The sequence below is a fragment of the Stegostoma tigrinum genome, chromosome 8, assembly GCF_030684315.1.
Source record: "Stegostoma tigrinum isolate sSteTig4 chromosome 8, sSteTig4.hap1, whole genome shotgun sequence".
NCBI lineage: Eukaryota > Metazoa > Chordata > Chondrichthyes > Orectolobiformes > Stegostomatidae > Stegostoma > Stegostoma tigrinum.
The window spans coordinates 71,433,471-71,456,231 of NC_081361.1; the positions used below are offsets into that span (position 1 = coordinate 71,433,471).

Here is a 22,761-nt window from a genome sequence, read left to right on the forward strand (position 1 = left end):
CTCCTCAACCCTTCATTCATGGAAGTCAGCAACATCAAACCGCCTGCCTCAGCACATCATATTTGCTCTCGGAATAACTCAGGCACAACATCAATGCCCATACATTTTTCTTTAGAGCCATGCCAAGTTGCTTTGCACACAGGGAGAGACACACATCTTGTGTATCAACTCAAATTTGCATGAATATGAATGCCTGCATTTATGGAGCTCTGTTTTCTTTCTTACATCGCTCACTTTAGTATATACTTGGAAGATGCCAGTCACTCTCTACTTCACATTGCTTTCTTGTTGATAAAGGGTAAACTTGTAAATATAGTGTATTTAGAGTTCCAGAAGACATTCAATAAGATGCCAGATGAAAGGTCACCACACAAGATACGAGTGCACTGTATTGGGCCTAATTGATTGAAGATTTATTAACACACAGAAGATAAACAGTCAGGATTAAAGGTCTTTTTCGTTTTGGAAAGATTTGATGAGGAGTGCCAGAATGATCATAGATAATTATTTACTGTCTACATTAATGATTTGAAGGAGGGGGCTGAAAGAAACGTATGCAAATTTGCATATGATACACAAATAGGTGGGAGGACATGTTGTGATGCAGACATAGGGAATTCGCATGGGGAGATAAATAGGTTTGGTGAGTGGGTCTTTTTCATGTTCAAAAGATGTAACAAGTGGACTGCCACAATGATTAGTCAAAGATCAATTATTTATGATATAATGATTAAAAGGAGGGGCAAAAATGTAATGTATCCAAATAGGTGGGAGGACATGTTGTGATCAGGACATGAGGAATCTGCAAGGGGATATAAACAGGGTGCAGTGGGTCGGCAAAAACTTGTCAAATGAAGTTCAATACAGAAAACTTTGAGGTTATACACTTTGGGAGGAAGAATGAAAAGCCAAACTTTAATTTAAATGGAGGCAGATTCCGATTAAAGTGCTTTGCAAAGGTATCTGGGTGTTCTTACGCATGAAAGACAAAAATGCTGGTATGCAGACACAAGTAATCTCGAAGGCAAGTGACATTTTAGCCTTTATTGCTAGGGGTCTGGAGTTTAAAATAAGTAAGTCTTTTTACATTCGTATAAGATTTGGGGAGGCTGAACTTGCAGTACTGTGTGCAGGTTTAGTCCCTATATTTAAATAAAAGATACACTGACTTTGGAGACGGATCGAAACTGGTTTCTGAGATGAAGGGTTGACTTACCAAATGGACCAGGTCTTACTAAAGACAAGGCAGGCATAAGGGGCTGAATGGCCTAATTCTGCCACTATTTCTTGCCTTACATTGTTTTACAGGTTTCCAGCCTCTGTGTGGGTCACTTAGCTTTTTTAATACCCAGGGTCTTTAGTGCTCAGTTGCAGGCTGGCAGCATCTGTCGTTTGCATTGCTTTTTAGTGCAGAGGGTGGGAGAGGCAACTTGTGACAGTGGGGAGTACTGAATAGTTAGTCTATCAGTTAGGGGTGGACACTTCACTGTGTGCCACCACATTATGTCAATGTCAGTGCTACAACAAGTACTAGCAGTTTACATAACAAACACACTGCATGCCGTTGTGTGAAAGTCAAAGGAAGCAGTCCCTACTTTTGTGAAGGAGGACTACAGTTAGTCTGGTGATGCAATAGTCAGTCAAAGAGCTAGTCCTATTCTAGTCCAGAGGTTTGGCACAGACAGTCAAATACTTAGTACCACCAGATTCTCAGGATCCATGTCCTTGATTGTCCAGGATTGGGCCACAGTCAATCTTGCAGGTTAAGTGTAAGCAGTCAGGAGGCTACAGGTAGATCAATCTTGGCGGTGCAGAGACAATGGGTCATTTTTTCCTGAAACACAGAAGGCAGGAACAGTCAGCAGATTAAATGGACATGCTGCAAGCAATGCTGAGAACTGAAGTTCACAAGCCTCAGTGAGATATGTGTGCTAGAGTTGGAGTGACTGCTGGCCTTTTGAGTTTGCAGTAGCAGAGGGAAGATGGTGACAATTACACCAGTTGAATGGAGGACAGTGACCTTCTTCCTACTATGCTCGCATTCCTCTGCGCGGCTGAGACTGCTTCAGCCTGGGTGGCAATCTCAGACCAGGCTGGGACGGTCTGGTGTTGTAGCATTTTCCTCTGGTGCTAGGGGAACAGGAACTTCCTCTGCACTATCCTGTGCACCACTGTGTCCAGCTGGAACTACTGCCCACAAAGCAAGCACTATTTTCCCCCTATTTGTCATGACTGGGGCAAATGTTATGAGCCATGCAGGGCAGGTCTGGAGTTAGTGCTTCTCTGGATGCACAATGGCCTTTTCAATGTGGCAGGGGTGCAAGGGATGAAGGTTACGTCCAGAACCTCTGGTGAATGGCGAGTTGCTCCGGGAATGGTGCATGGTGCAATGGAGCATAAACTAGACTTGACACTCATCAGAAGGATTGAAATTCCAGCTGATTGGCCAGTTTAGTAAGAGATGGCAAGAAAAGTTGTTGTCTTCACGACGAGAATCACTTCACAAAATTCAACGTGGCTTCCACTTCACCAGAAACAGTAAGATTCAGTCCACAGTTTTACAGCAGTGAGAGACAGAGACAGAGGCAGAAAGAGCGAGAGGGAGAGGGGGACCCCCCCTTTGGCCCACTGTGACTATGCTCCCATTCGATATCTCCGCATTTTTCCCTAAGTCATGTATGTTACGGCATCTCAAGTAATCATCTAAATATTTCTCAAATGTGACAGTTCCTGCCTCCACCAGCCTTTCAGGAAGTAAGTTCCGGTTGACCTTCACCCTCTGAGTGAAATAATTTCTGCTTAAATTCCTGTAAACCTCCTGCCCCATACCTTAACTTATGCTGTCTGGTAATTGATCCCTTTACTAAGAGGAAAAATTTACAACTATAAATCCACCCATGCCCCTCATAGTTTTGTAGGCCTCAATCTGGTCCCTTCACAGCCTTGTCTGCTCCAATGAAAATAACCCTTGGTATTTCATCATAGTCGAAGCACACCATCCCATCTAACTTTACACAGTATTCCAGCTGTGACAACCAATATCCTATGCTGCCCCATTATAATTTTCCAGCTTTTATATTCTGTGTCTTGGCTAAGACAGGCAAATATCCTATGTGCCTTCTTAACCACCCTGTCCACCTGTCCTGCTGCCTAAAAGAAACCTGTGTACATACACAAGATGCCGGTAATCCTCAGTACTATCCAGGATCCTAACATTCAAAATGTATTTCATTGCCTTGTTAGATCTCCCAAAATGCATCACGTCACACTTTTCAGGATTAAACTCCATCTGCCATTGTTCTGCTCATTTGACCAGCCTGTCTACATCTTCCTGTCATCTAAATTTTTCTTCCTTGCTGTTTATCACACTGAAAGTTGACTGCTGTTAAACAATAACTTTCCCATTTTAAACTGTAATTTTTGGCTAGTTGGCAAATGTAAAATAAAAAGTAGACTTCAGAGAGATATTAAACTTTATGATTCTTCAGTTATCCAGCTCTTGGTTTCACATGTTGTCCACTCAAGAAACACTCACCATTCTGTCTGAAATTGTAGAATGTTGGACTTTTTAAGCATTGCCCTTGTTATATTTAATGTAGATTAGCATTATAATATCTTCTTTGTATAAATCACCGAATAAATCTGATGACTAGAATTTAGTTTGATTTAGCATTTCTTACCGGCAAACATCTATACTGGAAGGAGGAATTGTAGAAAGACCATATAGGCTTCACTTCACAGTCTTGACTTAATCAAAAGGTTAATTTATGGTTCTGGTTATGCTAACTTGGGATCAGACACAGAAGTTAACTTGCTACCTAGGGTTCAAAACTGACATTGTGGTTGACAGGCCAGTACCGAACCAGAACATTTTTCACTTCTACTGAAGGTAATCTTCCACACCAATTCTGCACCAAGACAGCAAGTGAAGAACTGAATTCAGATCATAAAGGTTACACTCCACTTGCGGAAACTGTTGTCAAATGTTTAACAAGAAAACTGCATTGGCACAAGCTTGCATTACAAAGGTGGTAGTACGGAGAAGTTAGGGTAAACAGCGATAGGACAAGCTCCTAAAGAAACGGCAGACTATTACAAAGCACAGTATTGATGAATGTACGTGGTCTATTATCTTTATTATTCCTTGCTTTCCAAACCACACTAAAATTGCAGCCAGCCCCTCCATTCCAAGGTTATTGTCCAGCCAGCAAAAGACAAGGATGGTATCCTGACTACGAGATTTAATCCCAATTTCTTTTCAAATCTGGCAATTGGCTGAGCTACACTCAGATCTTGTGTTTGATAGCAGAAGTGGGGTTAGCAGTTTAGCATCATACAGCACAGTGGGTAAAAACTAGCATTGTTATATATATGGTATGCTATGCTTCAACACTCCAAACTACTAAAGCACATTGATTTTTGTATTAATATGTATTACTATTTCATTCAAACATGGTATTGGTGATAGTGATATATCTTGCCTTACAATCCTATTTAGTTTTATTCACATTTTTAACAATAAGTTTGTAATATATATGCATCATGGTATCATTTAGTATTTGAATTCTCTCAAATGTGCTGCAGTAGCCTATAGTGTTTGAGGACACTAGCTGTATCCATCTTTCAATGAAACCTTCAATCAAAGTCCCTTTTACCCTTTCATGTGGACTTAAAATATGCCACAGCACAACTTGAGGAGATTTCTCAAAAGCTTTGACCCACCATCCCAACCGACATGACTGTAGTACATTACCTAGTCATTTATTTTATTGCTGTTCATAGGAGCTTATTGGCTAGAAATTGGTTGTCACATTTCCTACATTATAAGAGCAACTATATTACAAATGTGCTTCGTTACTGTAAATCTCTGCAACCTCCTGAAATTTTGAAAGGTACTATATTAGCGCAAGGTCTTTACTCTTTCTAATAAAATGTGAGGCTGGATGAACACAGCAGGCCAAGCAGCATCTCAGGAGTTATCAGAGATAATGGGAACTGCAGATGCTGGAGATTCTTTACTCTTTCTAATGCTTTTAGGACAAATATAACGCCCTTTGACCATGTACATTGGAAATCTCATTCAGTGTAGCAACATGAAGCACGGGAAAAGAAAAGCCCACAATTACAGATTTATTGGACCATCGAGCCTGCTATTCCTCATTTGATAATCAATCCATTTCTCCAGTGCACTTGAGTCATTTTGTCACTTATTTAAGCTGACTTCTTGCTTGGTAACATTCGAAAGATTAACAAAGTTGGTGACTGTAAACTTGCATTATTGACTTTGTTACTGATGGGAAATGAGGGAAGTTTTTATTATTTACTTGTGGGGCGTGGGCATCTCTGTCTGGTCAACATTTATTGTCCATCCATAGTTGCCCTTGAGAAGGTGGTGTTGAGCTGCCTTCTTGAACTGATGCAGTCCACATACTGTGGGTTGACCCAAAATACCATGAGGGAGGAGTTCCAGGATTTTGACAGTAGCAGCGATATACTTCCAAGTCAGGATAGTGAATGGCTTGGAGGGGAACTTGCAGGTGATGGTGTTCCCATGTAACTGCTGCCCTAGTCTTTCTAGCGAGAAGTGGTTGTGGAATTGGAAGGGGCAGTCGAAGGATTTTTAGTTATTTCTGCAGTGCATGTTGTAGATAGTACACACTTTTGTTACTGAACATTGCTGGTGGAGGGAGGAGATGGTTGTGGATATGATGCCATTCAAGCGGGCTGCTTTGTCCTGGACGGTGTCAAGCTTCTTGTGTGTTGTTGGGGCTGCGTCTGCCCAGGCAACTGGGGAGTATTCCATCACACTCCTGACTTGTGCCTTGTAGAAGATGGACAGAGTATAGGAAGTCAGGAAGTGAATTACTCACTGCAGTACTCCCAGCCTCTGACCTTTTCTTGTGGCTAGTGTCTTCATATAGTGACTCTAGTTGAGTTTCCAGCCAATGGTAACCCAATCGATATTGATAGTGAGGGATTCAGTGATGGTAACACCTCAATGCCAAGGTGATTAGAATGTCTCTAATTGGAGATGGTCATAGCCTGGCATTTATATGGTAAGAATGTCACTTGCCACTTGTCAGCTCAAGCCTGGGTATTGTCCAGATCTTGTTGCATTTGAGCATGGCCTGCTTCAGTATCTGAGACATCGTGAATCGTATGGAACACTCTGCAATCATTTGTGAATATCCCTACTTCGAACCTTATGGTGGAACGAAGGTTTCAAATAAGAAAACAACGATTGCCTCAACGTATATAATGTCAAGGCAACAGTAATAACTATTGAAATTTACGCAGAGTGTCTAATCCAGTTACAATCATGCAAATTAGGTGCAGGAGTAGGGCTTTCAGTCCCTGGAACCCACTCTGCCATTCAGCAAGGTTATGGCCGAACAGATTGTAAACCCAAATCTAGGTAACCCGAGCAACCTTTCACCCCTTTACTTAACAAGAGCCAATCTACTATTGCCTTAAAAATATTCAAAAGTCAGCCTCTGCCCTCTCTTCGGAAAGAGTTCAAAAGATTCACGACCTTCTGAAAGAAGAAAATCTGCTTGATTCCTATTTTAAATGGGTGACGCCTGATTTTCAAAAAATGACCTCTAGTTCTAGATCTCCCATCACAGCGAACATCCTCTCCACATCTATCTTGTCAAGACATCATGCCTGCACTTAACTTAAAAAACACATTTGATGCAATTGCTGGTAATTGACTTGCACGCTTCCTAATGAAAGGTTGTCCCCTGCTCAGGAGACCATGAAAATTCAATCTTTTATGTTGTCTCAGGCACTCATGTATTGTAGCAGCTTTAAGAAACAGATAATCTCAAATTGGCACTGGTGGCAAAGTTGGTAACATGATAGCTGAAGCATTTTTTTTCCTCAATGCTCAAAGTTACCTTTAATCACTAGATTTAATTCAATATTGTTGTGCTCTGAGCAACTCTACTCACAGTCAGAAACAGAACAGAACAGAAACCTCCATCACCCGAGTGGACACATGGTGCTATCCCAAACCACAAAGTGACGCCACAGCAATTTGATATAAAAGCAGAAGCTACAGGACCACAAGATCACTCCGGTAAAAGCAGGGATGCTGCTCTTCATATATCTTCATCCTCTTCCCTTAGAGGATTGTGGAAGAATTTGCTGGCTGATTGATGGTCAATCAGGCCATAAGGTGAATGGTCTTTCCCAGGCAATAGTGGGATGTTGTTACAGGTTTCCACAGCCCCATACTATGGGGAATGAAGCACAAGTATCCCACGATTTCTCCCAGTCACAGTTGAAGTTGTCTCCCCTCACTGAGGGTGTATTCAGCAGGATGTGGACTCTGTACTTTCTGAATCAGAGGCAGGAGATTAGCATTTAGTAAATTTTCATCTCATCCAAAACTGGGTGGTCAGTTAATAATATTCTATCTGCATCACGGTGCTGCACTAGTGTAAGAAGCATAAAGAAGGCACTAAGAATGATCTTCAGCATACTGAATTTTTGACTTCCATACCAATTTCATTGTCACGGTCAGCATCTTCAGTGTACAGGATCTTTGACTTCAACATTTCAGATTTTTGCACACAGGATGGAGAATAAAAAGAGAAATAGCTACAAGATTCAAAAATTTCGAGGCAGCAATTCATGACAATTTGCAGGATGTCCAGGTACCCTCTCCGAGAGGGTTGGGGACATTAGTAATTCAATAATATCTATATTCTGAAAGACACACTGTGCTGTTGAGGGACGAATGAATCATGGCAGCACCTGTCTTCTAGGTGCTGAAATGCAGAAAACCTTTGCCAGAATTGCACATTAATTAAATATCAAAGAGAGCGAAACTCTTCATTTCAGATAATGGCATGGGTTGATAGTATATGCTTGCATTACAATGTAAATTCAATCTATGTCTCATAAAAACCCGACAATATTATGGAAATGAATGGCCTTTGTACTCAATTGTATCGCTCTGAAACAAAATGCAATAAACAATTCTGCACTGGCAAACTCGGAATTCATGGCTTTTATTATGCAAGAATGGGCTTATTTGACTGATGTGGCAAGTTCCTCCTTGAATACATCTGTAACCAGGCAATGAGGCAGAGTTCTGAGCTACAGATTTTGCTGCTTTGTTTATTGAAAAACTTTCCAGATTTTCTTATGGATATAGCAAAGAACTTCAAAGACCTCTGACATAGATTTCAATGTCTTTACATTTAACCAGAAGGAAAATACTCAACAACAGCCTTGGTCTGTCCATCAGATGGCTGCAGTATCTCCAAAAGTAACTAGATCTTTTGGTGTGCTGTCTTACAAGCATCATATCTAGGTTCTTTTCCATTCCTCCTTCTGTTCTTCACCAGGAAATAAATCAGGATAGGGGGTAAACATCATGCAAGTTCTGGGGAAACTCACAAACAAGGAATAAACACTCACAAGATAATAAAGTGTGAAGCTGGATGAACACAGCAGGCCAAGCAGCATCTCAGGAGCACAAAAGCTGACGTTTCGGGCCTAGACCCTTCATCAGAGAGCTGATGAAGGGTCTAGGCCCGAAACGTCAGCTTTTGTGCTCCTGAGATGCTGCTTGGCCTGCTGTGTTTATCCAGCTTCACACTTTATTATCTTGGATTCTCCAGCATCTGCAGTTCCCAGTATCACATACACTCACAAGACAGATTTGACAGCAACCTCCCCAAGTTGCACATAGGCTGCTGCATTTTATTAGTTGGGAGAGATGCCACTGTTGCCATTTCCCAGCAGCACTTTAATCAGGACAGTAGCGTCAATCAACTAGTGGTGAGTTGGGAAGGTTGACCATGGGCCTTCATGCCCAGTACTTATTTTCGAGGCAGCAGGAAGGATCCAGGTAACTTTCTGTTGCCAACTGTTCAATCATCTTCTTCAGATGATCCCAGCCTGCACTTTCTTTTATAGAATCCTTACAGTGTGAAAGCAAACCATTTGGCCCATCAAATCCACACTGACCCAGATGCACCCCCTACCCTAGCCCTGTAACACTGCAATCGTTATGGCTAAACATCCAAGCACACTATGGGCAATTTAGCATGGCCAATCCACCTAACCTGCACATAGAACACAGAACATTACAGCGTAATACAGGCCCTTCAGCCCTCGATGTTGCGTCGACACAGGGAAAATGTGCAAATTCTACACAGGCAGTCGCCCAAAGGTGGAGTTGAACCTAGTTTGCTGGCATCGTGAAGCAGCAGTGCTAACCACAGAGGCACTGTGCAGCTCCACTGCTTCCCACTGCTGGAAGTGCAACAGAAACCTTGCTCATACAGATAAGAGATAATGGGAACTGCAGATGCTGGAGATTCCAAGATAATAAAATGTGAGGCTGGATGAACACAGCAGGCCAAGCAGCATCTCAGGAGCACAAAAGCTGACGTTTCGGGCCTAGACCCTTCATCAGAGAGGGGGATGGGGGGAGGGAACTGGAATAAATAGGGAGAGAGGGGGAGGCGGACCGAAGATGGAGAGTAAAGAAGATAGGTGGAGAGGGTGTAGGTGGGGAGGTAGGGAGGGGATAGGTCAGTCCAGGGAAGACGGACAGGTCAAGGAGGTGGGATGAGGTTAGTAGGTAGCTGGGGGTGCGGCTTGGGGTGGGAGGAAGGGATGGGTGAGAGGAAGAACCGGTTAGGGAGGCAGAGACAGGTTGGACTGGTTTTGGGATGCAGTGGGTGGGGGGGAAGAGCTGGGCTGGTTGTGTGGTGCAGTGGGGGGAGGGGATGAACTGGGCTGGTTTAGGGATGCAGTGGGGGAAGGGGAGATTTTGAAACTGGTGAAGTCCACATTGATACCATATGGCTGCAGGGTTCCCAGGCGGAATATGAGTTGCTGTTCCTGCAACCTTCGGGTGGCATCATTGTGGCAGTGCAGGAGGCCCATGATGGACATGTCATCAAGAGAATGGGAGGGGGAGTGGAAATGGTTTGCAACTGGGAGGTGCAGTTGTTTGTTACGAACTGAGCGGAGGTGTTCTGCAAAGCGGTCCCCAAGCCTCCGCTTGGTTTCCCCAATGTAGAGGAAGCCGCACCGGGTACAGTGGATGCAGTATACCACATTGGCAGATGTGCAGGTGAACCTCTGCTTAATGTGGAATGTCATCTTGGGGCCTGGGATGGGGGTGAGGGAGGAGGTGTGGGGACAAGTGTAGCATTTCCTGCGGTTGCAGGGGAAGGTGCCGGGTATGGTGGGGTTGGAGGGCAGTGTGGAGCGAACAAGGGAGTCACGGAGAGAGTGGTCTCTCCGGAAAGCAGACAGGGGAGGGGATGGAAAAATGTCTTGGGTGGTGGGGTCGGATTGTAAATGGCGGAAGTGTCGGAGGATAATGCGTTGTATCCGGAGGTTGGTGGGGTGGTGTGTGAGAATGAGGGGGATCCTCTTGGGGCGGTTGTGGCGGGGGCGGGGTGTGAGGGATGTGTCGCGGGAGATGCGGGAGACGCGGTCAAGGGCGTTCTCAATCACCGTGGGGGGAAAGTTGCGGTCCTTAAAGAACTTGGACATCTGGGATGTGCGGGAGTGGAATGTCTTATCGTGGGAGCAGATGCGGCGGAGGCGGAGGAATTGGGAATAGGGGATGGAATTTTTGCAGGAGGGTGGGTGGGAGGAGGTGTATTCTAGGTAGCTGTGGGAGTCGGTGGGCTTGAAATGGACATCAGTTACAAGCCTCCTTGACCTGTCCGTCTTCCCTGGACTGACCTATCCCCTCCCTACCTCCCCACCTACACCCTCTCCACCTATCTTCTTTACTCTCCATCTTCGGTCCGCCTCCCCCTCTCTCCCTATTTATTCCAGTTCCCTCCCCCCAACCCCTCTCTGATGAAGGGTCGAGGCCCGAAACGTCAGCTTTTGTGCTCCTGAGATGCTGCTTGGCCTGCTGTGTTCATCCAGCCTCACATTTTATTATCATACAGATAAGTGGGGTGTCCACCACACAACCAGCAAAGATACAACACAGTTGAGAGCAGCTGCAAAGAAATTTTCAACCACATTGGCTAGAGTGTGTGTCATGGAAGGTTAGCTATGAAAGGAATGAATTAAAACCATGGGTGTTTCGGTGGTACTCAACTCCTCAGAACAATTAAAAATGAAGCAGTAGTCAATACAGTTTTCTTTTGCTTTACAGAATAAAATCATTTCCGTTCACTCTCATTGGGACATAGAAAATGACTTCCTGCAAAACACAATTGCTTATCAAGCGATAACACTTAAATGGATCATTCTCTTCCATTATTCATGTATTCAATGATCACCATAAGTGATATTTTGCTCATTAGAAGTAAGTTAACATTTCAGGGCCAAAATATAATTGTCACTGAAAACTGACATGGGAATCACAACAAAGGATTAACATCATATGTGTAGCTAGATGAACACAGCAGGCCAAGCACCATCTCAGGAGCACAAAAGATGACGTTTTGGGCATAGACCCTTCCATCAGAGAGCTCCACTGGCACCTTCCAATCAGAAAATGTGCTGACTTTTTGTAGCCTATTCCAAATGACAGTAACATTCAGTCCAGCACTAAACTCCTACTGAGTGGCTGCACATCTCAGTAAGAGGCCCATTTTTGTGTGACACCAGCATCCCTTAAAGTCAGCCTGCATTCTTTGAAGTGCTGGAAACGCTGGGGAAGAGTGCGACTCACAAGATGTCTACACATGGTATATCAGAGCACAGAGCATGCTATAGGTTTTGTTCAAGTGGCACTAAAAACCTATATATAAGTGAAAGGGAGAGAGGCCATCCATCCAAAGAAAAACTGTGCAAAGGCATTGGCACTAGATAGCCAGCATGGTCTGTACATCCCTAAGGGCCTGAGTACAGTGTAGGAGGTCAAAGACTTTATACTAGTGGGAAAGTTCAGTAAATTCATCATCAGATGTCATATTGTTGCAACTGATACACTCATCTCACATGCTAATCAATTCAACCTAGACCACACCTCCTCTCACCCACCTTCTGGCAAGATTATGATCCCCCTACTCCCATTTCCTCCAGCTCTGCCACATCTGCTCCCGAGATGGGGCATTCCATTCCCGAATATCCCAGATGTACATGTACTTCAAAGACCACAACTTGCCCCCTTCAGTGGTCGAAAATACATCCAACTGCATCTCTTGCCTTTCCCGTACCTCTGCCCTCACATCCCTTCCCTGCAACAAAAATAAAGACAGAATCTTCCTTGTCCTCACAAATCACCCCACTAACCTCCCTATTCAATGTATCATTCACCACCACTTCCGCCACCTACAATCCAACCCCACAACCAAAGATACACTTCCCTCCCCACCCTATCTGCCTTTTGTAGGGACCGTTCTCTCCGGGACTCCCTCGTCTGCCCCACACACCCCACTGGCCCCACCTTTCCCAGCAACCACAGAAAGTGCTACACCTCCCCTGTCACTTCCATCCAAGAAACCAAAGAAAGTTTCACATCAGAGGTTCACCTGCACATCCGCCAATGTGCTCTATTGCATCCGCTGCTCCCGATGTGGCCTCCTGGACATTGGTGAGACCAAGCGGGGGGCTGCTTTGTAGAGCACCTATGCTCTGTTCATGACAAATGACAACATTTTCCAGTCACAAACCATTTCAACTACCCCTCCCACTCCTTGGGTGACATGTCCATCCTGGGCCTCCTCCAGTGTCACAATGACGCCACCCGGAAACTGGAGGAGCAGCACCTCATATTCCGCCTTGGGACCCTACAACCCAGTGGTCTCAATGTGGACTCTACCAGGTTCAAAATATCCCCATGCCCATGGCCTCATCCCATGACCCACTCTCCCTCGCATCCCCACCTCCTTGACCTGACACAACCTGTCCATCTTCTCTTATACCTATCCGCTCCTCCCATCTCACTGACCAGTCCCCATCATCCCATCTACCTTCCCAACCTCACCTCTCCTATCTGTATTTATTTTTGAGCTCCCTTTCCCCTCCCCTATTTCTGAAGAAGGGTCCTGACCTGAAATGTCAACTTTCCTGCTCATCTGACACTGCCTGGCCTGTTGCGTTCCTCCAGCTCCACGCTGTGTTATCCCTTTCCACTCACCTGACAAGAATCACCACCAACCACGATTCATACTTCACATTCGTAACTTCATCTCATCCTCATACACAGAGCAATGTTGAAAACCTCACACCAACACTCATAACTCGCACATGTTGCCAGCTGTTCATCAATTAAAAGCATGTCACCCAAACACACTGCACTGCATTCACTGGCATCCTTCCTTCCTGCAGGATAAGATGGTGGAAAGCTTATAGCAGTGGGAATTAACTGGCTGAAACAGGCCAGTTTCCTCCAACATCCTGATGGGGGGTGACCATGCTTATCATTAGGGCAATGGCTATGTCAAAAGCCATGGTCAGTAAGGGGCAAAAAAAATCACTGAAGGTGACTTTGTGTTTGCACTTGATCTTTCTCCTCACATCTTGCTCGCTCCTCATCAGTGAATTTCTGATTTGCAAACTGTAGATGGTTCAAGAAAACAATGGTTTCTCTTTCTTTCATACCCTTTGACCATAATCTGACTTCTGTGTCTTAATGCTTTTAGATACTGAAGAACTGCAACTTGGCTAGGCAGAGGTGTAGCAGCCACAGTGAGATCTCATCACTTTCTCTAATAGCAAAGGATTTTGGGCACAGAACACTTGGAGAATTGGCATAGCCACCAGAAAGCTTGTTGTCGCTGGCAAGGAAATTGGGAGAGCCTGATACTTCCTTTGCATGTGAATTTGCACAGAGCTTAGTGTTGTATGTTGCCTTAAAGAGAGTTCATCTTCAAGCACTCCATATATTGACAATGTCACAGCCCTACCTGGCAGTTAGTCTACAGTGTGTCTATGAGTGGTGGTTATGGGAATCATTTTTCTTGTTTGTTATTTACTGTAATGTCTGCTTCTTAACTTGTAATGTGTTTTATTGTTTCAAATAAACTAATTCATGGACCTAATCAATCCTTAATGAGTGCTTCATTAATAGGTTATCATCTTTAACATGGCATGATGAACAGCAAGCCATGTCTTATTGTGTTTCAGCACACAGGTAATCTACAGATAGACAACCTCAAATCAAGTTGGTGTATCAGAAAACCCTCGATGTTTTTGTTTGCTACAGCATTGAGCAATATTCAAAACACTGCATGCTACTAAGTAAACAAGTCGTACTGAGAAACCAATGTGACTCAATTGAGAATGGCAAATGATCAAGGCCTGTGCCAGATCAACAGCAAGCAATGTCAAATCAAAGGTGTATTGTTTGAACGTGCGCAGAATTCTCTGATTTAGACTGGGACACAACAGATCTCCTAAGAGAATATAAGATGTTCATATTAGATGCAAGTACTGCAAGTCTAACATTGCTACTTTCTCAAGTTAGAGATGGGTAACCAATGGGCTGCCAACTTCAAAAAACACTATGGACCACTTGGAGTAACTGCACTAACCAAGCTATTATGAAGGGAATAAAAGGAATATCACCCAGTGTCGCTGATGAAACAGCAGTATAGTTCGAAGGCTGGATGGTGTAAAATTGGAGGGGAACTTGCAACTGCTGGTGTTTCTGTATTTCTGTATCATTACCGTTCTAGTTCATAGGTATTGTAGGTTTGGAAGGTGTAGCCAAAGAAGGCTTGTTGTGTTTCTGCAGTGCCTCTTCTAAATGGAATACATTTACCACTATGCACCGGTAGTGGAGGGAGTGAATGTTTCAAGTGGTTGAGAGTGTGCTGATCAAGCTGGCTGCTTTATCTTGGATGATGTTGAGCATCAGAGTTATTGAAGCTCCATCCAGGCAAATAAGGAACTTGCATCATACTCTTGGTTTGTCCCTTGTAGATGATAGAGAGGCGCTGAGGACCTGGGAGGTAGGATATTCATAACAAAATTCCCAGCCTCTGACCTGATTTTGTAGACACGGTATTTATAATGGGTAGTAAATTTAGAATTTTGGTCAATGACAACTCCCAGGGCCTTGATGAAGGAGATTGAGCATTTACCGAAAGGCAAGGGTTCATGATGGTAAGTAAACATTTCGAATTACATTGCAACAACCAGCAGATATGAATCAGTGAGTATTTTGGAAGCCATTTATGATACTGTTGATAGCTGTGATGGTGGCAGAGGGATTGCTGCTTTTTGCTGTACACATATTTAATTGTGCTAGCTTAAATGATAACTTTAGCTGGAACAGTGAGATCAGAAGTGGCACCATGGTGTTAAACCAGTATTATACATTGACTGACACCACAATGTGTAATCTGTATGCCTCTTGAATGAAGTCACCAGAATGGCACCCAATCACCATCTGCACTAGGGTACAACACAGTACCAGCTTTTGGATCCAAAATGGCCTTGTAGCACTAAAACATGCGCCTAACATATCCAACGTTTGTGGTTTGCTTCTCAATCAAGTCGCTAAATTTAAATTCAGTTCCAATATTTTAATTAAATATTGATACCATTTGTTAAGTTTGCTCATTTTTTGATCTCCCACTCTTACAGTTTTCCTCACGGCCTACAATACGACAGCTTCTTCAACAATATGACCAGGCTTCTGCTAGAAGCTCCACTGATGCTCAATACCGACAATCTTATCAATACTGACAGCTGCATTCACAATCATAGAGCTATTTTTGTTTAAAAAAACTAAAATCAGAAAAAAAGGCAGATCTAACTATATTTACTAGCAAAATGAGTTAACTATCAGAATCAAAACCGCTTTTTCTGGAAGAGACATTGCATTTGGAATTCACTGCATTCAATTGGTTTGCACTTGTTTGTGTTATTTTATGGTCTGGTTTTCTCAAGCATTTGTCTCTATTTAATAGAACAACCAAGAAATGGTGCTGATTTTATCCTACAGGGTACTTAAAGCAAAATAGAGGACAGCAGAGACTGAAGCAACAAAGGTAGAAAGAATGAGGCTAGGTGAGAAAGAGGAATCGACAGCAGAATAGGAATGGGTGGCAAAATAGAAATTTACAACAAAGAAAACAATCACTGTGACAAGATATCAGTGCCAGCGCTTTGCTAATGCCATTTAAAACTAATCTACCGCTCTCTACCCATAACAATGTATTTTCAAATATTCATCTAATCTTCCCCTAAAACCTACTCTCCCTGCTTCAATCGTTCCCTATAGTCACACATTCTGTCTCTAACAAATCTGTGGAATGTTTTCTTTCAAACTTGTTTGTCCTGGTGGAAGAAGTATTTCAAGTCTATCTTAACCAATGGCTGCATTCTAGGCGCACAACTAATTGAAGTAATTAGTGAAAAAGTAAGAATCCAAGTTGAAAAGTTTATTTTTAATATAATTATTAAAATGAAGCTAATCTCAGGCAGAGTCATAAGCCAGTATTAAATCAAGCTCAAACAAGGTTCCTTCAATAATGGCATCTCCATCATCTTTCCTAATCAAAGCTGACTTGGATAATTCTAATAGTTCAATGACATAATGATTTAAGTACCTGTATTGTCTTACCTGTTGTAAATATCATCATCTTCACCACCCCAGCCCCAGTATTCATTAGGGAAGCCATTGATTTTTAAAAATTGCTCCTTGCTCAGTCCTGATACCCCACCAAAGTAGCCACTGTACGGCAGCCTAAGGGGAAAAATAAAAATGTTAGAGAACACTGACACACGACAACGAGCACTAATTTTGCAATGCAACTTCATTTTGCCATTGAACAGATTAATGTTCAAACTTTGAAACTTCATTTGCCTAAATTTCAGAAGCTAAATGTCTGACTTTTTGGGTCGATTAAAATGTTAATTTATTGTTTACTTTGCTGAGAATAACGAACGATTATTAAGAAAGCTGAAGGCGAGTTGCCACTCACATGATGCAAATTATAGTGTGCTGTAAACTGACTGGCAGGGTAAAGCTGTTTGTAATCCTTTCTGCACCTTTTACTGAACTTCCTGGTTGATTTGCATCTAACAATAGCTTAAGGTGTGAACACACCATAATTTTTCGAGTAAGATCCAGGGCCATTCTGTTTTCAGTGAGTGGCAACCCAAGCCCAACACAAATAGAAATAGGATGTCAGACTTCTGCAATATCATTTACCATACAGATTTCTGATAGAGAAGTTGCATTATGAGGCAAGATTGAGCAGTTTAGGTCAAGGTCACTGAAGTTCAGAAAAATGAAAGGTGAACATATTAAAACATATTAAATTAAGATGGGCTTGACATATTGATAATGGGAAGATGTCTCCCTTGTGGGAAAATCTACGGCTAAATGGTGTAACTTAAAAACAAAGGGCTTCCCATTAAGATGGATATGAGAAGGAAATTCTTTTCTCAGAGGATTAGTTAGACTTTGAACTTCTCTCACTCAGTAAGCTGTGGAGGTTGAGTCATTATCCCAGACTGAGTTTGACAGACTTTTGGTTAACAAGCAAGTCGAGGGTTATGGCTGATAATGGGAAGTTAAGGCCACAATCAGTGGACCAATGGTGGAGCAGGCTCAGTGGGTTTGTTGGAATTTATTCTTGGACTAGAAACTAGTTGCAAATGATTCCAAATGGAACACAGAGAAACACAGTATATGTGCAAATGATTGACAGTTTAAAAATTTAAATGAAGAGATATATCATTGCTGGAAAGTTTTCTTTTGTCTGATCAATAAATATTTCTCCATGTTTGAGATTTACAACAATTAGCATGCTGATAGTCATTGCCTTGTTTTAACAAGCAGGGAGATAAAGAATTCTCAGATCACAGTTTTGATGCTTATCAAGAAGTGAACTCCATTACATTCATCAGAGACGACTACAAAGCTCCACAGGGTTTTTTGTTCAATTCATAGGCTGCAATTCATCTGCAGGTTTAGCTCGCTGTCAAGATATTTGAGGACAATGCATATGAGATGTATATAATATTCTACAATTGTAGTTACAGAGGATTCAGCAGAGAAGGCCTGTTCAGGCAGATCGCCAATTGTGTCATTTCAGGTCACTTGATTGCAGAATAGGATTTTTACCGAATCTTTGACAGCTGTTTTGCCACAAAGTCAATCTTAAAAGGGGCTGAAATGCTCTTTGGCACATCTGCATAGTCTTCGGCTTGCACTTTAATTCACACTGGCATCTCTCCAAAGCAAAAAGCAGGTAATCTGTTGTTATTTGTCGCAGAAGTGGTTTATGCAGCTCAAGCGTGAGTGTTTTGCAGTTGCACTATGCCTATGGGGAACAAGCATCTTCATAGATCTTTGTGACAGTCTCCCTGCAAACCAGACTTTGCATATTTTAATGACTTAAAGATTATATTGTCTGCAATGGTGTCATTTCTATCATCTTGTCATCTTGTATAAAGTAGCCTGACTTCCTTCAAAATGTCAAACACCAAAGTTATGCTGTTGGACAGACATTACAATAATTTTGCACTGAGTATTCTTTTTAACAATTTTTGAGAACTCCCTGCACATAAAAACCACCAACTCCTAGTCAATATAAACCATTTTCAGAGGCTTCTTTTGCAAGGCTGTACTTTTTAAAGGTATTTGAGCTGACACAGACAATAGATGCCGATAGTTAAAGAATAATTTTGGATCAGTATTTTTTCCTTCAGTATGCCTGCTGCATGCCAGCAGTTCGCAACAAGAATTTGTTCATCTCATAACATATGATTTTCCTTCTACAAAATTAATGGTTGAGAGGGTGGTAATTGCTGGCCACAGTATTTCGTGTCAGCACAAAGCATTCTCAAACTAATATAATGCAGGCTCTGTGTCAAACAAATCTTCCCGCATTTGGCCCCAATACATCAGTTTGCCAATTCCATTACCTATACTCAGTCAGCCTATGGCTCTTTTGAAGGACATTTAAATTTATCGCTTATTTGTTCTGAACAATGTAAGTTCTAATAAATGGGTTAAGGCTTTTCTAAACTCCAAAAGGCTGAAATTAACAGTGGAAACATGACTTCCACTGATCTTCAGGTTTTGGCTCTAACCCCATGCTGAAGTGTAAAGAAGGCTAAATTAAATAGGAGGAAGGGTGGAGAACATAGATGGGATGCACCAAAAACTCAAAGCAGACAGAAGAAAATCCTGAAAAATAAGGCAAAAAGAGTTGGTGCTTAGAAATTGCCTGCAAATGGGCAGGGCAGAGGTTATGTAGTGGTGAAACAAGAATGGATTCTATCGGTATGGGTCAATAAATACTCGTACATACAGCAATGGGGTGTAGCAGGAAGATACAACAGTTCCCCTTCCTTGAAGAGGAAATGGCAGCAATTGAGGGAAGGGATAATGTGAGCAAAAAGGATAGCAGTCAGTTGAAGAACAAAGTAACAAACCTCAGAATTAGAGTTGTATGTCACTTAGAGGAGAGTTATACCAAAAGGAAAAGTCTGCATTTAGGGACAAGAGATCTGCCAAGAATAAGGCACCTACATTGAAAATGGATACCGATGAATGATACATTTGTGAACCCTGGGACTCTGTAGTAGTTCAAGAAGGATCATACCCTCAACTGGAGCTGCCAAGGTAAGCTGTGTTCTATCTCTAATCTGTCCTTTTGTTCATTATCCTCATTATGCCGTAAGATTCAGAGGTGAAAGTAGGATCCGACAGTAGGAAGTAGTGATTGTAGATTTCAGCCTTTGGCACTTGATCTTATGGGCACAGATCCCTAGGTTTTGCTATGAAAAGAAAGATGCTGATGAGCATTGCATTCATGCAGAGGCAAAGGTACGAGCCACAGCAGAAAAGGGGAAAGCAAATGATTGCTCCTTTTCTGACCTGAAAAATGTTTGAAGAATTCTCCCCAACGTTCCTGACTGCACTTTAAAAGGTCCTGGGGTCAGAAATGGTGCTATTTAAATGTACATACATTTTTCCTTATTTGCACAGCTGGAAACTGATTTCTAATTCTTCCAAAGATGACATTTGTGAGTGTTCAATAATCTGTGTAAGTTTACAATGAAAACACTAATTTAAGGATAAGGCTTTAAAATGAAATAAATTGTTTTGGTGCATTACTGGTCTAATTATCTACCCAACCATCAACCTTGCTGCAAGGCTGCACTCGATCTTGAGATTTAGTAATAAATGCCTCAATTGAAACAGAACATTTTAATTAAGTTAGTCATTTTGCCTTGTCTTTAAAAACTGCAAAAGCGCGATGAAAAATAAATTCAGAAAGTCATCACACAAAATTGAAAATAGTCAAGTCTAAAGCCTAACACAAAATAGAGCTCTAATTATGCATGGACAAAACTTGGCACAGTTAGAGGTTCTGAGTGCATGACTAAATAAATGCAATGGGCAGATGGGAAAAACCTACACAAAAGATTACTGCGAGTTCTCATGCTGACTGCACAGCTAGCATCCTCAACAGGGAAGATATGAGAAAACAGGAAAAAAAACTGGAGGGAAAATCTAACGGCCAGAATGTGTTAAGCGTGTACCTATAAACCGTTTGCAACCTAATGCAACAAAATGGAAAAGGCCTCAAAATACAACAGTAGCAACATGAAGATTGAATCTTAAATTAAAGGATGTGATGAGAAGGACTTAGTACAGAAATGCTCAGAATTCAACAGCAGAAAGTAAAACCAAACAGGTCGATTATGTTGGAGACAACACAGCAGGCCAGGCAGCATCAGAGGAGCAGGAAAGTTTACGTTTCAGGTCAGGACCCTTCTTCAGAAATGGGGAGGGAGAAGGGAGCTCAGAAATAAATAGAGACCTTCCCAAGATCCACCCCTCCTGTCTCTATTTATTTCTGAGCTCTCTTCCCCTTTGCTGTTTCTAAGAAGAGTCCCAACCAGAAACGTCAACTGCTCCCCTGATGCTGCCTGGGCTGCTGTGTTCCTCCAGCTCCACACTGTGTTATCTCTGACTTCAGCATCTGCAGTTCTTGCAGCTTCTAGGTAGATTATGTTGCTGTTTATGATATGACCCTTTATGCATTTAATTATGTTGCATAGCACTTTTCAGGACTACTTTGTTTGGTTAATGGGGAAATAATTATGGCAGTTGTAAAGGGCTTTCAAAATCTACAGGCTGGACATTATTGACATACCACGCTCTAAAATATATAGCACTTCCCCACTGACTGAACTTGCTTCTGTTAGAAATTCATCATGGTTTTGATTTTCTACATTTTAAGGCAAAGTTTTTTGAGGCAATCGAGTGTAGAGTGAAAGTAGGTGAGCACAGCTGCAGTAGGAGGCTTAGTATTTTTTGATATTAATAACTATATGCTTAAAATGGAAGTATGGCATTACTTAGAGGCATACAGAAATTACTGCTCCAGGCTGTTATGAATTTAGATCTATCAGATAACCTGGCCAAAAGGTTTCTAATTAGGCAGAACGTTAAAACAAAGGAAGAGAGCAGGCTGCTTATCACAGAAACTTACAATACAAGAGATGGCTTCAGGGGGTTCTGATGTAACGCAGTAGTTCTGTTTTCATGCAATCTCGCATTATAAGAATATAGCGTAATAGCTGCACCTTTTAAACTAATGGGGCTGGAATTGCAGTATAGCCAATACAGGTAAGGAAAGTTTGCATTTTACAAGTAGTGGTCTAAATTCTTCAATCGCGTTAAAGCCAATTTGCACTGAAGAAACACGTGTTCTATCAGAACGTATTTAGTTTGCTCTTTAAAAGGACAGTTATGATGAGTCATAGAACCATGCTTTTAGAACAGAATAGAATATCCTTTATTGTCATGTGTACCCAAGTATGGAAGTACATGAATACAGTGAAAAGTTTACAATGTCGCCCCATACGGTGCCACGTCAAGCATGAAGTACTTAGGTACAGATTTTAGATACAAAATACAGAAATAAAGGGAAAAAAGGAAAAAGTCACATTACGTACAGTTGTTCACAGAAAAATTAGAACAAAATTAAAAAAGATAAACATTACAGTCCTTCAGTGGATCCACGCGGGGGTCTTCCTCATGTACAGTACCTGGGCTGAGAAGCCACTGATTGCTGGCACTCCCAGTACCCAGTCCAACCACCAGCCTGCTCCGCTCGAGCCTTCAGTCCACTGGCCATCCCTGCTCAGCTTGAGCATCCAGTCCACTGGCCATCCTCACATCGCTTGGTCCTCAAACCTACTGGCTTTTCATTTGGTTCTAATGCTCAAGTACTTGTTCAATTTCTTCTTGAAATTATTTATGGAATCTCTTTTATCTGTAGAGCCTTCCAAACCCTAGCAACTCAATGGAAAAGATTTGATTCTTTGCTGTTCAGCTCTCTGTTGGATTTTCCTCTCCAGTCTATTACCTCAGTGGGCCTTGAAACCAGTCATCTACTGTTTCTTGTCACTAACGGGCTTCTGTACAAGTTTTCCACCACTTGGCAGGTTGGATTGCTGGTATGGCCTCATCCTTCACCTTAGGAATGTGCTGTCCCTCTGCTTCTCTTCAGGCGCTCCTTGTCTTTTGCCTTCAGTTTCGTGGATCTGATCACTGTTGCTACCATATTATAGATACTCCTCCAAACATTAATAGGTGTTATTAAACATAACTATATGAAGTGGATTTAGGAGAGGACATCTTTTGTAACCACACAGATTCAGGCTCCAGTTCCATGTGATCTGATGTCACTATGGTATAGCTCCTTATTAACATGCTCAGTTGCTTCTGTTAAAGGACAGTACATTTAACCCTTCACTCTACACCCTCTACCTGGTCATACAGTTTCCATTTTTATCTTACTAGCTCCTCCTTCCACTTACTCCAAACCTATTACTTTA

The 22,761-nt window shown here is 42.2% G+C and overlaps 1 protein-coding gene across 5 annotated transcripts in view; it reads right to left on the reverse strand.

Annotated features, from left to right (window-relative positions):
* Positions 1-22,761, reverse strand: part of b4galt2 (UDP-Gal:betaGlcNAc beta 1,4- galactosyltransferase, polypeptide 2) — a 388,743-nt gene that overhangs the window by 29,743 nt on the left and 336,239 nt on the right. For all 5 annotated transcript variants that reach the window (XM_048538619.2, XM_048538614.2, XM_048538616.2 and 2 more), the window contains one exon: positions 16,517-16,639. In XM_048538619.2, the coding sequence (XP_048394576.1) occupies positions 16,517-16,639 (123 nt within the window). The remainder of the gene's footprint in view (positions 1-16,516; positions 16,640-22,761) is intronic.